This window comes from Cotesia glomerata, linkage group LG7 (assembly GCF_020080835.1).
Source record: "Cotesia glomerata isolate CgM1 linkage group LG7, MPM_Cglom_v2.3, whole genome shotgun sequence".
Taxonomy (NCBI): Eukaryota; Metazoa; Arthropoda; class Insecta; order Hymenoptera; family Braconidae; genus Cotesia; species Cotesia glomerata.
Window position 1 is genome coordinate 26,291,809 of NC_058164.1, and position 19,631 is coordinate 26,311,439.

General features: G+C 30.7%; 1 protein-coding gene across 3 annotated transcripts in view; it reads right to left on the reverse strand.

Annotated features, from left to right (window-relative positions):
* Positions 1–2,307: 2,307 nt before the first annotated feature.
* LOC123268462 (carbonic anhydrase-related protein 10) overlaps positions 2,308–19,631 on the reverse strand; it is a 102,783-nt gene continuing 85,459 nt past the window's right edge. For 2 of the 3 annotated variants that reach the window (XM_044733529.1, XM_044733531.1), the window contains 6 exons: positions 17,055–17,150; positions 12,544–12,610; positions 6,541–6,695; positions 6,220–6,345; positions 2,475–2,523; positions 2,308–2,392 (listed from right to left, as the gene is read on the reverse strand). In XM_044733529.1, the coding sequence (XP_044589464.1) occupies positions 2,331–2,392; positions 2,475–2,523; positions 6,220–6,345; positions 6,541–6,695; positions 12,544–12,610; positions 17,055–17,150 (555 nt within the window). In that variant the 3' untranslated portion in view covers positions 2,308–2,330. The remainder of the gene's footprint in view (positions 2,393–2,474; positions 2,524–6,219; positions 6,346–6,540; positions 6,696–12,543; positions 12,611–17,054; positions 17,151–19,631) is intronic. The other variant, XM_044733530.1, reaches the window with a different exon arrangement.

Sequence of the window (19,631 nt, forward strand, 5' to 3'; positions counted from 1 at the left end):
TTTTTTTTTTTTTTTTGGTTATTTTAACCGTAAAAATTAGTAGCAAAGAAGGTACTTCTGAAGATATGCATCGAGATTTGTATGCTCGTAATCCTGTAATTCGACGGAGAATTCGAGTAGGCTATCGTGCCATTTTCCCCTATAATTTCACCGAGGAATTATCCTTTAAGCTCCTGCCCCAACTGAACCAGACAAATTACATACTGTTGCTTGTTACAGAAGGGGAAATTAATCAACGTATTACTGACGAGTTTACCTGATTTTTATCTTTATATTTGTTTTGCCCGACTATTTACTCGTAATTTTATTATTTTAGATAAAAGGAGTTGTTACCGTAAAGTAGTTTATTTTATTCTCTAATAATTAACTGCATAATAAATTTCAAAATCAAAAAAAGACCTTGTATCTTGGAAAATATTGACATTTTTAAAGATATAAGCTCATCCTGATGTTACACTAACCAAGACCTTTCATTTGAGTACCCACATCAATTTTTCATATATTTTATATATTTATATATATTATATAGAGGTATATATGAGAAATATATCAAAAATACTTGTGGGTACTCAAATGAAAGCTCTTGATGAGTGTAACTTTGAAATGAGCTTATATCTTAAAAAATGACAATATTTAAGAAACCACAGGGTATTTTAACAAATATCTTGTGAACTATTGACATTTTTAAAGATATAAGCTCATCTTGATGTTATATTAGTCAAGACCTTTCATTTGAATACCCACATCAATTTTTCATATATTTTATATATTTATATATATTATATATTCTTATATATAAAAAATATATAAAAAATACATGTTGGTACTTAAATGAAAGCTCTTAACGAGTGTAACATCAAGATGAGCTTATATCTTTAAAAACGTCAATATTTAGGAAAGTTCAGAGCTTTTTAATAAATATCTTGTAAACCATTGACATTTTTAAAGATATAAGCTCATTACGAGATTACACTCATTAAAACCTTTCATTTAAGTACCCACATCAATGTTTCATATATTTCATATATTTATATATATTATATATATGTATATATGAAAAATATATGAAAAATGCATGTGGGTACTCAAATGAAAGCTCTTGATGAGTGTAACTTTGAAATGAGCTTATATCTTGAAAAATGGCAATATTTAAGAAAGTACAGTGCAATTTAACAAATATCTTGTGAACTATTGACATTTTTAAAGATATAAGCTCATCATGATGTTACACTAATTAAGACCTTTCATTTGAGTGCCCACATCAATTTTTCATATATTTCATATATTTATATATATGTATATATGAAAAATATACCAAAAATGCATATGGGTACTTAAATGAAAGCTCTTGATTAGTGTCACTTCATGATGAGTTTATATCTTTAAAAATATCAATACTTAAAAGAGTACAGGGCATTTTAATAAATATCTTGTGAACTATTGACATTTTTAAAGATATAAGCTCATTCCGAGATTACACTCATCAAGACGTTTCATTTAAGTACCCACATCAATTTTTCATATATTTTATATATTCATATATATCATATATATGTATATATGAAAAATATATCAAAAATGCAAGTTGGTACTCAAATGAAAGCTCTTGACGAGTATAACATCGGGATTAGCTTATATATTTAAAAAAGTCACTATTTAAGAAAGTACAGTGCAATTTAACAAAATCCTTATTTCCTAAAAAAGGTTAAGTAAATAAAAAAAAGAGCAATTACAATATAATATATTTATTGTTATCAATATTCGTTAACCACAATCATTACATTTTAAATGTGTTATTTTATTTAATAATATACAATTTGTTTTTTATTTGTTACTATACATTTCATCTAAATAAATATTTTAATTTTAATTCGCCTATCGGTAAATTATATACAAAAGCGTGGGATCTCTCCCTGCTAAACTACATTACCAATTAAATATTAATCATTTGGTTGGTCTAGTTTACATTTTTTTAAAAAACATTTGCCCGGCATTTTACCCAGCCCCCCAAAAACTTCAAAACTTCATTGTCTCAATAGATTGATTAAATTACACGGCTACAAAATAATTGACGGAACCTGTTAGTGTGTAAAATAACCATTTTGCATAAACATCCGTTGTTAGTAAAAAAAAAAAAAAAAAAAAAAAACGTCATTTTATTTTAACGGGGTTCGAAACACGTAAAGCTCTGTTGATTATTGATTTGTGTTATTTAGTTTTGATAATAATATTATTAGTTATTTAGCGATACGTTCGGGCGAACGCGCACTAAAGCATTGCAACATTGCTTTTAGAATTAGTTTTTTTTTTTTGATATCTTTTTTTATTTATTACAAAGAATTCCGGCTTATCGTTCCGTCGGTCCACGTGTTTGCTGCAAAGAAAAATTCATCTTTTCAAATTTAAATCGAATTTATTCCTTATGATTACAGTGACATCTAGGCTATTAAGATAAATTATTAAGGTTATGTTACCTCTGTAGTGCGTGGTTGGAACCATTGACGGACATTTAGCGTCCGGCGCCTAAAAAACGGAAAATTTGGTTAAATTTATATTATTAAATTTGGTATCAGCGGAAAAGTCTTGACTTAAATTTGTGCTTTTTCAAGGTTTCTTATCATTCTCCGTAATAGTCAATTTATTATGATGTTTAGGCTGCTTTCGAAATTTATCTCTAGATACATAATTAAGAAATGACCTTGTATCTTGTGAACCATTGACATTTTTAAAAATATAAGCTCATCCTGATGTTACACACATTAAGAGCTTTCATTTGAGTACTCACATGCATTTTTGATATATTTTTCATATATACATATATATTTTAAAGATATAAGCTCATCTTGATGTTATACTTATCAAGAGCTTTCATTTGAGTACCCACATGCATTTTTGATATATTTTTGATATATACATATATATAATATATATAAATATATAAAATATACGAAAAATTGATGTGGATACTCAAATGAAAGGTCTTGAAGAGTGTAATCTTAGAATGAGCTTATATCTTTAAAAATGTTAATGTACCTTCTTAAATATTGACGTTTTCAAAGCTATAAGCTCATTCCAATGTTACACTCATCTAAGAGCTTTCATTTGAGTACCCACATGCATTTGTGATATATTCTTCATATATACATATATAAAATATATGAAAAATTGATGTGGGTACTTAAATGAAAGATTTCGATTAGTGTAATGTCAGAGTGCGCTTATATCGTTAAAATTGTCAAAAGTTCATGAGATATTTGTTAAATTGAACAGTACTTTCTTAAATATAGATATTTTTCAAGATATAAGCTCATCCTGACATTACACTTATCAAGAGCTTTCATTTGAGTACCCACATGCATTTTTGATATATTTTTCATATATACATATATATAATATATATATAAATATATAAAATATATAAAAAATTGATGTTGGTACTTAAATGAAAGGTCTTGATGAGTGTAATGTCAGAGTGCGCTTATATCGTTAAAATTGTCAAAAGTTCATGAGATATTTGTTAAATTGAACAGTACTTTCTTAAATATTGACATTTTTAAAAATATAAGTTCATCCTGATGTTACACTCATCAAGAGCTTTCATTCAAGTACCCACATACATTTTTGATATATTTTTCATATATACATATATATAATATATATAAATATATGAAATATATGAAAAATTGATGTGGGTACTCAAATGAAAGCTCTTGATGAGCGTAACATCGGAACGAGCTTATATCTTAAAAATATATATTATATATACGTATATATGAAAAATATATAAAAATGCATGTGGGTACTCGAATGAAAACTCTTGACGAGTGTAACGTCGAGACGAGCTTATATCTTTAAAAACATCAATATTCAAGAAGTACAATGCAATTTAAAAGTCATTATTTAACAAAGCAAAATTTTGGATTCATTTTAAATTAAAACCGCTAGAATAAAAATTTTCTGCTATTTTCGACCATTTTAATAAAAACTGACTTCAAACTTCAGAATTGCATAAACTGTCGGTATTTTATTGACACTTTAACACGGAGTATTTATACCCAACCTATTTTCAAATTTGATCAATAAGATTTGTTTACTAATTCAATTAATATTCTTCAAACTTTGATTAAAAGTTTATTCTCAGCCGGTAAGAATGCACACGTGCACTCTAATTAACTTAAAATGGCCGCTGGCCTCCATTTCGTGTCAAATTTAATGAACGATATAATTATTTACATCTTGCTTAGTCATTTTTTACAAATACTTATTGAATATTTTATGAACACTCCGTTATTGTCGATAATTTATATTAAGAATGAAATTTAACAGAATGAAGAGATGTTTCCGTTCAAATATAACCTCAAATTTTCAATTTAACAATATGACTCTTCAATGTGACGAAATTATTTTACAATTACATGAACTAATTTTAAAATGTCACTTGAATAGATCCGTAGGAACTAATTTTAGAATTCAATAATCAGTCGTCATAAATACAATTGCTTATGAATTAATTATCGTGACAATCTAATGATAGCTGTTTATATTGTTAAATATATCACGGTGTAAATATTCCAGTTTGATATACAAAACAAAAATATCCGCGGGATAATATTTAACTGAGTTTTAATCAATAAAATTGTGGATTATTTTTATTTCTATAAAGAAGTTTCGAAAGATTTTTTACTTTTAAATAATTTGTGTTTCAATGAAAATTTAACCTAAAATATCCAAAGATATTTCTTTCAATATTCAAGATACGAGACTCATCAATTATTTTGTTCATAAATAAATATTCGATTTTCATGATTTAGTAAAACGCTCACGTTGATAAGTCGTGCCCATTTTAAGATGACTATAACAACTTGGTATCATCTTTGAGCATTATTCTTTCAAGAATATAGGTTACATTCATGCAGAATTGAAGATTTAATGGATGATACATTTAATCTATATTTGTAAAAAGTTAAAATTATTTTTAATGAGTTTTAATGAGTCATTGCAAAGGTCTTGACTTTAATATCATCCTCACCGATAGTTAATTTATTATGTTAAGTATTTAGAATACATTTGAAAATTCTCGATCTCTAGATACATAATTAAGAAATAACCTTGTATCTTGTGAAATACTGACATTTTTAAAGATATAAGCTCATCCTGATGTTACACTCATCGAGAGCTTTCATTTGAGTACCCACATGCATTTTTGATATATTTTTCATATGTACATATATATAATATCTATAAATATATGAAAAATTGATGTGGGTACTCAAATGAAAGCTCTTGATGAGTGTAACATCGGGATGAGCTTATATCTTTGGAAAATATATTATATATATGTATATATGAAAAATATATGAAAAATTAATGTGGGTACTCAAATGAAAGCTCTTAATGAGTGTATTATCGAGATGAGCTTATATCTATAAAAATGTCAATAATTAAGAAATAACATTATATCTTGTGGAATACTGAGATTTTTTAAGATATAAGCTCATTCTGACATTACACTCATTAAGACCTTTCATTTGAGTACCCACATCAATTTTTCATATATTTCATATATTTATATATATATATATATATATATATATATATATATATATATATATATATATATATATATATATATATATATATATATATGATATGTATGTATATATGAAAAATATATCAAAAATGCATGTAGGTACTCAAATAAAAGCTTTTGATGAGTGTAACATCAGGATGAGCTTATATCTTTAAAATCGTCAATATTTAAGAAAGTACAGGGCAATTCAATAAATATCTTGTAAACTTTTGACATTTTTAAAGATATAAGCTCATCGCGACATTACACTCATCAAGACCTTTCATTTGAGTACCCACATCAATTTTTCATATATTTTCTATATTATATATATGTATATATGAAAAATATATCAAAAATTCATGTAGGTACTCAAATGAAAGCTCTTGACGAGTGTAACAACGGAACGAGCTTATAACTTTAAAATATATGTTATATATATGTATATATGAAAAATATATGAAAAATTGATGTGGGTACTCAAATGAAAGCTCTTGATGAGTGTTACATCAGAATGAGCTTATATCGTTAAAAATATCAATATTTAAGAACATACAGTGCAATTCACCAAAATTCATTATTTAATAAAGGAAAATTTTATTTATGTATTTTACTGATTTTTTAAAATAGATCTAAAAAAAAAATCTCACCTTCCGAAAATCAATATTCGTCCTGATAGTCCTGTGATGAAGCAGCTGAATGGGCCTGCGGTTGTTTCCAAGAGGAGCTTTAGGGGTTTCTTTGGTGCCCTGCATTAGTCTTCTTAATGCGTAGAGCTGTAATAATAAAGGATAAGACAGGAATGAATTAACAAAGCAAGAATAACGCACGTGCAATAAGCGTTTACCGGTTTGAAAAATGCCCGGTAGTTGGTAAATTATGGGTTGAAATAGTAAAACAAAAAGCAAACAGCACTAGTGTTGGGAAACTGTTGAATAAAATATGAGCAATGGCTGTTGTTCAGCTCCTACCTCTTGAGCACTCATATATATGGGTTTGTTGACGATCACCCAGACCGTCGTCTCCCAGCAGCCTGGGTGCGTGGTGCTTCCCTCGTAGGTCATGTATCCGTCTGTGGCCGGCATCAGTTCTTTCAGGGAAAGATGACCCACGGGAGCTTTTTGGGCTGCAATCAGAAAAAACAACCATATTAGTGGAGAATCCAACAGTTTCGTTTGAAGATTTTTACCGCGGCAAACAATTAGTTAAAGGTACACACAAGATAAGAAAGTTTAACCGACATAATTCGAGTAGTAAACATCACGGTTGGGAATGTAAAGGGGCTGTAAAACGTAAGCGCGTACCTTATAACCAACGTAAACATTTGCAGGTAAGGGTTTTCAAGTTAAGGCACTAGACTACACTCCGGAATCTTGTGTTGCTCTTCTTGTATAGTATAGTATAGTATGCTCGACATTAAATATAGACTGAGATGTCTAACTAAAGCGGGTTCCCCCACTCTGCGGTCTAGTCTATAGTCTATAGTCTGTAGTCTATAGTTGGCTCGATCTAACCTAATATAACTAGTCAGGAAAGTTAACCACTTTTACGAGTAGAGCTATCCAAGATACATAACAAACTACTCATTTTTATCACACACCATTAATTATCACTTTCTTTTAGAATCACTCGTGATGATTTACGGGCAAAGTTTGGGTATTGATTGTCGAAGGTTCTAGAAAAGTTAGAATTCAAAATCAAGGGGCTTTTTTTGTAGGAAATTGGACTCTATATCAAAGGTATTGATCAATGTATCCAGAAAAAAAATTTGGTAAGATAACCTAAGATATGTTATCACAAATGAATTGGATAACAAATTATATGTTAACATTACAAAATTTAGGTTATAAGTTGTTGATCTTATTATATTGTGTTTATTGTATATGCTAAGGCAATTAGCGAAAAATTTTAAATAGTTTTTAACAAAAATATCTTGCAGAAACTAATTTAATAAATTTTAACATAATATTCACTTCCCATAAGCAGATATATGATACTATGAGATACATTACATGTTTTTGGTGTATTTATTTGACTACATAAACTTAAAATTTTAGAATAGTGACTTTCGCGGAAAAAAAATATCGTTAGAACAAGGATACGTATCGTTATTCTGACTATACGCCGTATAGTCATTTTTAACTTCCCGCTAAGAAAATCGAAGATTTTCAAAAATCGGGAAGTTATTGTTTTCACCCCGTTTTGCAAAAATCGAGTTTTCATCAGATCTCGACGTTTGAAGATCACAGGAAGCTTCCTTGACTATCCCCGCGAGGTTGTCACGGTGTCTGTATGTATATGTGTGTGTGTGTGTGAAAGTATGTGAACCGCTTATAACTTTTGAACGGCTTGACCGATTTCATCGCGGTTGGTGCCATTCGAAAGGGCTTAACCAAACTTAGATTTTGAAAACTATTTGGACCGATTTAGATCAATAGATTTTGAGAAATCTTCAAAAAACTGAAAAAAAAATTTTTTTCAAATGTGGTTTTTTTGGAATAACTTTTAAACGGCTTGATGGTTCAATTCAAAAAACTAATCAGCTCTTGACCTCAAAAAACTACGTCGATCGCCACCAGTCCGGTCAAAATCGGTTGATTCGTTCGAGAGATATCATGAACGAAAGAAAACCGAAAAAAGTGTTTTTTCGGAATAACTCCAAAATTCCTAGCGCGATCAATTCAAAATTTAAGATTCTTTGTGAGGCTTCAAAAACTGCGTCGAATGCTGCCAACCGCGTGAAAATCGGTTTATTCATTCAAAAGTTATTGCGGTTTAAAAATTCAAAAAATAGTGTCTTATCAAATCTCTATCAGACTTTTGAGCTCGAAGAGCTCAAAAGCATAGTAAAGCAATCTCTTTGAGCTCGGAGAGCTCAAAATAACCCATAAATTGTATTTTTAAGCTCGAAGAGCTCAAAAACGTCATTGGTGCAATTTTAAGCGCCTAAGTATGAAATTAGCGGGAAGTTGCAGGGATGGCCTTCAGGGTCAACCGTTTTTCTAATTTTTTTTAGAGATATACGCTGTATAGCTAATTCAGCTATACAGCAGATCATCAAAATGACGATCCATATCATTATTTTAGCGTTACATTTAGTTAATTCAACTATACAGATCCTCACGTTAACAAAACAATTTTCTGTTTTGACGAAACTACATATATTTACAAGAGCTATTCTCTGTATGCTTAAGTCAAACAAATGAATCCTTAAATCAGAAATCCGGATCGTTATTTTAAGGAAACGTCATTTGAAGATACGTTGGATAGTCATTTTAACAATATTTTTTTTTCCGTGTTGGATTTAAGACAATTGCACGGATTTATTAATTTGTTATATAAAATATCAATAATGGCTAACAATAAGCCTAATTTAAAACAAGAAAACTACTGAAAAGTATAACAAATTTTTCTTGTGCAAAATTATTCTATTAATATAACAAATAGAATTTTTTGGACTAACAAAGACAATTTGTTGAAGTGATAAAGAGAATTTGTTGGAATAACAAAATAAATTTGTTACAGTAAATTTTATAAGAATACATTTAAAAATATGCTATAGCTGACTTAGAAAATATTTTGGCAACAAATTAGTTTTGTTATTGCAACAAAATCATTTATTACAGTAACAAAATTATCTTGATTCAGAAAAAAGATTTGAAATGATTACCTTCATGTTAATTGTATATCTATATAGTATTCAAATCCGATGCATTTAAATTAAATCATTTTAAATTAGATTTCTTAATCAGGGCACTTTCTAACAGCAACAAAATCATTTTGTTACAACAAAATAATTTTGTTAGAGCAACAAATTGATTCTGTGATTCAACAAATTGGTTTGTTAGTACATCGAGAAACATTTTGTTAATGCAACTAATAAATTTATTACTATAACTAATTACACTAATTAGTTACCACACATATTTTTCATTTATCCCGTCTTTGTGTTATTTCAACAAAATGGTTTTTATGCTTGCCTGTATGCTACGAAACCTAAATTTAGGAAGCGTACATTCCCTATTTGCGTTATCAAAAATAGGGAGCAGGATTGCAACATTAAAGCGAGGCGGAAATGACAAATAATAACAGCGTCGACGAATATCAACTGACTGGTATGTGGTAGAGGGGATAGAGGTAAAGCGGGGGGAGGGGTGGGGGTTGTACTGAATACAGCCGGGAGATGGAGATGCTCGTATGATTAATGAGACGCATTAACTTTCTTCCACCCGAGGGCGCCAGAGAGCATGAATTACTGAGAGACACACAAATGCCGTCACTCACAAATTCTTTCCCCCATTACCCCGGACTGTAATTTACTTTTTTCATTTCTTTTAATAGAACTGGCATTTGTCGGCCTTTAAAGGAGCTCCACCACAGAGTATAGGAGCTCTTAGCGGAATTGACCGCCCCCAGTCTTCGTATCGCCCTAACACCAACCCTGAGTGATAATCATCCTGATAGACAGCCGACACTTCTTCCTTTCATCGCTGAATGTCAGACTAACCTTTACCGAAGAACATCACCATCATCATCATATTTTCCACAATCGCTTCTGGTGATGTTCCTTGACTCTAATTCAGAGTAGGAGTGTTTTGTGATTAAATTTTCACACTGTTAAAAATTTCTATTGTAATTTTACAAGAAAAGTATTGGAAGCTAATAGGCAAAACATTTATTTAAAATTACAATCGGGTATAGCAATATTACAAAACATATATAGCTAGAGGTTACTAATTTTACAAGGTTTTGTAATTTTATAAATATTTTTAGCTAAGTTTGTAAAATTACAATACTTTCCTTGAATTTTACTTTAATTGATATAATAAAAAAGATTTGATTTAATAATTGTCATTTTATTTTTATGAAGCGCTGACTAGATTTTGCATCTCACCTAGACCTAATTTTTACAACTCTGATGATATAAAGTGAAAATAATATTTACCCTAACTAAGAATCGAACGCGAGCCGCGCGCTTGCAAGACCGATACCTAACGCCCTACGCCGTACGACCGATAGGCGATTTAACATCTTATTATTCTTATAAGCTTATCCTATGTGGTGATTGAGCTTTATGGCTTATCATTTATTATTTACATTATTTGTGTTATTTAATGCTGTTTATTGATGGAAAATAACTAACTTTTACATTATTTATAATTCATTAAATATTATAAAAATTAAGGTCTTACACATACTCATTCAAATATATTGATTTCGAAATGATCGTTTGAGCGTAATATTAAAATTTATAAAAGATAAATGATGCCTCGAATTTATTATTACGAATAAACAAGCATAGACTAAAAATTAGTAAAAATAAATATGAAGGACATTGTTGTTTTTTTATACATCAGTCTCATTTTTGTAAACTTTAAAAGTATTGTTTTTAAAATTGGAAAATAGTGAAGTAGAATTACAATTCGTGTAATATAATTAAAATTGTCTGATAACATTACATTGCACTTTGTAATTTTACAATGAAAATTGTAAAGATAAAAAAAAGCTTTTCAAATTTTTTATGAGATTATTGTAATATAAATTATAATATTTTTTTGTGATTTTACTTACAATTATGCCGAATCAGATGACAAATAATGTTTGCAAAATTAAAAAGCTTTTTCTTAAAAATTGACCAACGGTTCTGTAATATTACAATGCGTGTTAGGTTTATACATGAAGATTGTAAAATTACAATCTTAGTAGATTTCCTAAAAGGTATTGGAAAATTACATGAATTGTATTTTATTTCTCATTGCTATACACTAATTTTCAATATTACTTATTATTCGTCTTGTAATATGATTGTAATTATACTAAAATTTTCAACAGTGTAGTTATACAGCAGAACATTATTTTGGTGTGTCGAAATATTTCATCTATTATCAGAACAGGGGGCTTGGGGTGGTGCATTAGAGGACCACGCATAGACCACGTATAAGTAAATTCTGGTGGCAGATCCATAGTTCACTTAGAGATGGGGTTTGGTGTCGATACTCGGGAAACGCCGGGCCGTTGGGTAAAGGGTAATAAATTCAAATTGTCCTAGGTGGGAACCTTTTCAATTTGGGCCCTCGGTGGACGTTGTTGTTATGTGTTCACACTATCCGTTGTGTATGCTTATGCAACAATGGAATACTTAGATTCGTGTCACACCCTCTTGCCACGACAGTTTTCATTGTCTTGTGATTTATGACGGTGTCAGGAGTCTCAACTCTCCGAGGCGTTTTTTTCCACGGGTAAGTAAAACACCGGAAGGTAGTATTGATTTAAATTCATGGTATGAGCTTAGAAAAAAACACCTCCCGGCAAGAAGTCACTGTAATTTAATTTAGAAAGGTATATCCCTGCTGGGGGAGGTGTAACGACAGATTTCAATAAAAAAAATTTACCCGACATTTTGTCAAACAGATTCGTTAACCAAGAAACTCACTTTTTCATATACACTGTTCAGAATACCTCCATACAAAATCAGCATTCATCGTATACAGGTAAGCGGGGGAGAATCCCAGTTCATCTTTTTACATTTTTTCAAACGTATTTTCCAGCGGTATTTTATTTATTATTCGCTGGCTGGAGCAACACGCGACATGTTATCTGGCCCGTGAACTTGGTATTCATCAGATGTGCCAACGCTCTTAGAGCCCGGAGATCCTCAGGCTTTTGGAAACCCGTTACTAATTGCGCTCAGAGTTATTATTTTTTTTACATTTACTCTTTTCAACGGTTACCAGGTTCTTTCATACCTTATATACTCTAGTTTTCATTTTCGGGGAAATTATACATGAATTAGTGTAGTGTTAGTGTCACTCCTCATCCTTCCCGGTGGCCTACTTTCACAACCGCTCGAGATTTACTCCCCAGTAAATTTATTGTCGTTTCTTTGTGTTTATTTACTGGGTAATCTTCAAGTTATAATGAATGGGCTTAGTCGATAAAAATTGTAAATTGTAATGAGATTAAATAGTACTTACATCGATACTGCACGCTATTGAAGACACTGGTTATGATTCGTAGCTCCTGGTTCGGGGTATCGCCGAGCTGCAACAGAAATCAGGGTGTTAAAAATTATTTGTGTTAAATTGACACTTTTTTTGTGCTACTCATTTTTTAACATAAAAAATGTGTTATTTAGTCTATTGTAACACTATTTGTGTGTTACTTAAAAATCAAGATTAATTCTAGGTTAAATTGTCAATAGCAACACATAGTTTGTGTATTGACTTGTCTTTGTTCGGTTTACTTGGCAAAGCGCGACACTATTAGTTGCAGTGAGGTTACTCATGTTTGTTTATCATATCAAAGTATTGTTATAATATTGTTTAAAAAAAGTGCTTATTTTAATGAAGTTTAAGAAGTTTGTTTCTATTAACAAAAATTTAAAATAATAGATATAAACACACACTAAGTTGTAGCTTATAGTAATTAATACATTATAATTTATTTATATAACCTCAAATGTTCCACATGATTATTTTATTCAAATAAAAATATTTATTTTAGTGATATTTATTAAAATAAACAAAAAGTTATAACCAAAAGACAATTTATTATTTTTTTTTCTTTTAAAATAATATTAAATTAAATAAAAAAAAATCTAAACTTTGTACTTGATTTATTATGTTTCTGGTTGAAATAAATAAAAATGTAAACTAATTTTAACTAACTTGAGTTTCTTTGCTTAAAATTATTTACCTAACTTTCGTTATCAGAAATCGTATCAAAAATAACTAGCAAGCTTGCAGTCACTATGTGACTGCAATGACTTGTGACCTATAAATAAATAAAATTTTGCTTTATTAAATAATGAATTTTGTTAAATTGCACTGTATTTTTTTAAATATTGACATTTTCAAAGATATAAGCTCATTTCGATGTTATACTCATCAAGAGCTTTCATTTAAGTACCCACATGCATTTTTGATATATTTTTCATATATATATATATATATATATATATATATATTTTACAGATATAAGCTCATCCCGATGTTACACTTTTCAAGAGCTTTCATTTGAGTACCCACATGCATTTTTGATATATTTTATATATACATATATATCATATATATAATATATATAAATATATGAAAAATTGATGTGGGTACTTAAATGAAAGGTCTTGATGAGTGTAACATCAGGATGAGCTTATATCTTTAAAAATGTCAATAATTCACGAGATACAGGGTCATTTCTTAATTATGTATCTAGAGATACATAAAAACCCATTTTATCATATAAATACACTGGCCACAAAATTTTGCTTATTTTTTTAATAAATAAAGACAGTGAAAAAATTCAAATTTTATTTATTTAAAATAATAACCTTGTAAAATTAATGTAATATATAAGATGCTCTTGACTTGTTAAGCACAGCTTAACGACTTAGTAACTGGGAAAGGCAATCAGAACAACTGCGGGGTCTTCGGGCATCAAAATGTCTGACCCGGTTTCAGTTTCCGAGTTTTAGCATTTGATCGATCTATCTTGTGTTAGCGGGAAAAGTTTCGTGAATGACAGGATCTCGGGAGCTTTCGCTCATTTAGTTTTGCCTGGGCCTTGGTTTGGTAGCTTTCCAACAAGAGTGAGAAAGTAAACGCAACTGTGGAATGGGGCCGAATCTCAAGAGTGTAATTCGTCTGAATTACAGTAGTCAGAGCAGCTTTGTAGAGCTCCTTTACGATTCATCCATTCATCGGAGATCGAGCACCTGTTAAGGACTCCCGGAGTGGAGAAGCCGCTGCTATGCTGCACCATAGAGAAAACCAGAAGGTGAGAAAAGACGCCGGGAAAAAAAGTAAGAAAAATAAAAGTTTAAGATGAGAAGTATAGTTAGAAAAGAAAAGTTTAACATTGCGAAAATTTATTAAAAGAAAAATAACTTTTTATTTTTCAATGGATTTATTACTTTTTGAATACACACCGCATCTACTATTTAAATAAACGAGCTAAATATTTCTTTTAAGTGGCGACGTCGTACTAAACTATTAAATCCAGCATCCAGTTAAAATTATACTCCCGTCTCATCATTAAAATCCCCGGGGGCTCTCTGCTTTAATTTATATTTACCGAGACGATCATCTACCAGAGTTTATTTATTAATTTTAAACCGAGAAATTAATTTCAAATAACTCTTGATTAAGGTGTCATTATCCAACCACCACTTTAGTTTCAATATCTCGTTATTTACCAATTTACAGCTCTTCATTTCACGGTGTCCTGCTACTCTAAGGACGATCTCACGTTTTGAGGATTTAAATTTAGGTCGTTACGGATCTTCAAGTAAGTCTTTTGACAGTTAATGATTAATGAGGGTATTAAGATATCATTTGTTATTCATTTTTGCATTTATTTTTACAAAAACACTGCCTAAGCCCTCTAGAAGCGCTATTTTCTGACAAGTAACTAAAGTTAGTTCAGGGCACTCCCGTCAGGTGGCGCTGAGCGCAAGTTCCCAAAATTGGGGATAATCCAGGTATACATCATTTGTTATTAATTTTTACATTTAATTTTACAGAAACACATCCTAAGGCCTTTAAAGGCGTCACTGTAACTACCTAGTAACTAAAGTTAATTCAGGACACTAACGGCAGGTGGCGCTGCGTGCAAATTCCTAAGAATGGGTATAATTTGGGTACTAAGGTATTATTTGTTATTAATTTTTGCATTAAATTATCCAGAAACACTACCTAAGCCTGCTATAGGCGCTATTTTCTGCCGAGTAACTAAAGTTAGTTTAGGACACGCTCAGAAGGTGGCGCTGAGCGTAACTTTCTAAGAGTGGAGATAATTTGGGCATTAAAATATCATTTATAATTAATTTTTGCATTAACTTTTACAGAAACACAGCCTAAGCCTTCCGAAGGTGCTATTTTAACTGCTTAGTAACTAAAGTTAGTTCAGGACGCTCCCGTTAAGTGGCGCTGCGCAAAAGTTCCCAACAGTGGATATAATTTGGGTATTAAGATATTATTTGTTATTAATTTTCGCATTAAATTTAACAGAAACCCAGCCTAAGCTCTCTAAAGGCGCTACTTTAACTGCCTAGTAACTAAAGTTAGTTCAGGACGCTCCCGGCATGTGGCGCTGTGCGCAAATTCTTGAGAATGGGGATAAGCTGGGTATTAGATATTAATTTTTGCATTAAATTTTCCAAAAACCCTCTAAAGGCGCTACTTTCTGCCGAGTAACTAAAGTTAGTTCAGGACGCTCGCGGCAGGTGGCGCCGAGCGCAAATTTCCAAGAGTGGCGTAGAACAAACTAGAAATGGTACGTGAAAATAAAACAATCCATCGAAAGTCGGTAGAATTTGCATAGTTAGAAAAGTTAAGCTTTAGTGTGTGGATGAGAGTCTTCTCCTCGGTTTAATCAAACCCTGGAAGCTCCTAAATTGACAATTACATCAGTAATTAAGGTGTACTGTATCCGTGCGTTGTCTAGGTAAATTCAGTAATCTTAATGCGATGATACGTCATATATAGGATCTTTTAGCGAGTATAACTCTACAAAAGTTATTCAAACTTTGTGGTAGCTGAAGCGGGTAATATTTGATAGTCTTATTTATTTTATTTACTTTATTTACTTTATTTAAAGCAATATTTTTCCCTCTCTAGAGTGTAAAGTTTCAAAGGATATATTAACGTGAGTATAATGACTCTAAGAACGACAATGCCGATGACTATCATCCGAAAGCAATTATTTATCAAGGGTAAAGATGATGAAAGCTCAATAGAGAAACATGCGGTGAAGCTGGAGCTAAAGCTAAAGCTGGGTTGCATCTCCGTAACCATTTCCATGGTGAAGAGCAAGGGGATAAGGATACAAGAGGAAAAGCACTGCGTGGTTTTGCTGGGAATAAATTCTCAAGTTTCCGAAGAGCTCCCTCGTGTTCGTTGGCTTTTCACCTCCCAACACCCAAATTCTCCCTATCCTCATCCTGAACCAAGCTCTTTCTCCTGCTCTCTTTATATCTTTATCACAATCTATGTCTATCTCTAAGCATCTTCCTCTTGAAAACTGGTTATAACTTTAGAGTCAGAAAGGCTGATGTGTGTATGAGTCTACAAGTCTACCAGTCTAAGTAAAAGTGTATGAGTAACAACACCAAGATACTGATCCTATAACGCTAGAAATAGAGCTCAAAAGTTGATAGAAAGTGTAAGAGGACACGTTAAACAGAGACAAGTGATATATGCTTACTTTTACTAACCATATTTCTCTATCTCTGTTACCCAACACACACACACACACACACACACCCAGTGCACTTTTGAATATTCTTCAAGCTGTTTAGAGTTTTAGTTTAAAGAAGCTGTCAAGCCAAAGAGGATGAAACTTACTCACTTGTGTCAACCAAATGCTACTCACTTCTTACAACTACCTAGCAATTGCTAATGATAGTGCTTTTTCTTAAAACCAACTGCTTAAAGTCGTTCTTTTGCTTTTGCTTTGTAAAAGGGGAAGAAAATAATAAACTTTTACAAACCTGGACCATCAGCGAAATGGCAACTAGTCCTTGGCTTTTGTGCTGCGCTTCACTCATATTGTGATACAACTCCGCATTGAATCCGAAGACCTGGATCTGCAAGCATACAACAATAGATAATTAAATTACTGTATGCTGAATAGAATTTTCAGAAGGATCAACCGAAAATACTGTGAATTACTGGCACTTTGAGGGTATCTTTAACAGAACCTAGAATTTGGTACTAAAGCAACGACATCTACTGAAGCCGGATGGATTGTAATTTTACCAGATATGTATTGGAAGCTAATAGGAAAAACATTTATTTAAAATTACAATCGGGTAGAGTAATATTACAAAACATATATAGCGAGGTTACTAATTTTACAAGGTTTTGTAATTTTATAAATATTTTTAGATTAGCTAAATTTGTAAAATTACAATACTTTCCTTGAATTTTACTTTAATTGAAATAATAAAAAAGATTTGATTTAATAATTGTCATTTTATTTTTATGAAGCGCTTACTAGATTTTGCATCTCACCTAGACCTAATTTTTACAACTCTGATGATATAAAGTGAAAATAATATTTACCCTAACTAAGAATCGAACGCGAGCCGCGCGCTTGCCACACCGATACCTAACGCCCTACGCCGTACGACCGATAGGTGATTTAACATCTTATTATTCTTATAAGCTAATCCTATGTGGTGATTGAGCTTTTCGGCTTATTATTTATTATTTACATTATTTGTGTTATTTTATGCTGTTTATTGATGGAAAATAACTAACTTTTACATTATTTATAATTCATTGAATATTATAAAAATTAAATTCTAACATATACTCATTCAAATATATTGATTTCGAAATGATCGTTTGAGCGTAATATTAAAATTTATAAAAGATAAATGATGCCTCGAATTTATTATTACAAATAAACAAGCATAGACTAAAAATTAGTAAAAATAAATATGAAGGACATTGTTGTTTTTTATACATCAGTCTCATTTTTGTAAAACTGAAAAGTATTGTTTTTAAAATTGGAAAATAGTGAAGTAGAATTACAATTCGTGTAATATAATTAAAATTGTCTAGTAAAAATTACATTGCACTTTGTAATTTTACAATGAAAATTGTAAAGATAAAAAAAAGCTTTCTAAATTTTTTATGAGATTATTGTAATATAAATTACAATATTTTTTTGTTATTTTACATAAAATGCCGAATCAGATGACAAATAATGTTTGCAAAATTAAAAAGTATTTTCTTAAAAATTGACCAACGGTTCTGTAATATTACAATGCATGTTAGGTTTATACATGAAGATTGTAAAATTACAATCTTAGTAGATTTCCTAAAAGGTGTTAAAAAATTAGATGAATTGTATTTTATTTCGCATTGCTATACACTGATTAGTTAGTTAGTTGTTGAAACACCAAATCTAGCTATTTCTGTGCAGTGATTGAAGTCTTGGTGATTAGGATTGATCCAACGAGGCGAGAATTTAATAACTACCAAAAATAGGGGTGATAAAGATAAATATTTGATTCTCTAGTTCTGAATTGTAGTTCTATCGGCCCAACGGAATATCTGATCAAAGGGATGCTATCCGCTTTTGTCAGTAGATGTGTAAGCAGAGCGGAGCCCAAGGGCGGCGTCACCCCTCAGATAACACAAAGATTCCCTTGGGCAGACGAAACGTCGATTGTAGTGACGCCTTTTCGCGTTTTCTCGCTGTCAGAATAAGGGATGAAAAAATTTATAAAGAAAATGAAGAACTAAAATCCCGAGAGGAATCTATTCTTTTACTAAAGAATTCCACTATTTGTTTAACGGGCCCAAGGAAATTATTATTGGAACATTTTCAAGCTCGTTTGGCATGTTAATAATCTATAATGACACTTTTAGGATACCTATTTTCTATTACAGGGTATTTTCATTAAATTCCAACGTTCTGATAACAATAACTATGTAATAAAGTTGCTAAATAATCTGTTGGAGGGCAGAAATTTTAAAAACCCAGGATTGAAAGCCTGATTCTGGCGAATTGTCCGGTACAGGAACGTGAGGAATATTCATCAGAATTTTATTCACCCATCTCACGTGCGATCACTGTTAAAAATTTTTGTAAGATTACAATCATATTACAAAACAAATAATAAGTAAAATTACAAATCAGTGTATAGCAATGCGAAATAAAATACAATTCATGTAATTTTCCAACACCTGTCAGGAAATCTACTAAGATTGTAATTTTACAATCTTTAGGTATAAACCTAATACGCATTGTAATATTACAGAACCGTTGGTCAATTTTTAAGAAAAAGCTTTTTAATTTTGCAAACATCCCGAGTCAGAATAATGAACCTACATAAGCCTACATGAACCTACATGAGCCTACAGGACAATTTTTAATTGTTTTGATCGATATTTTTATCTTTAATTGTTTTGATTGATCAATATAACCTCGCAAAATATACTTATAGCAATATTAAATAGTACAATACAAATAAATTTAAATAGTAACTAAAAATTTATTGATAAAAAAACTTAAAAATTCAATTTATAAATTGAATAATATCGATCAAAACAAT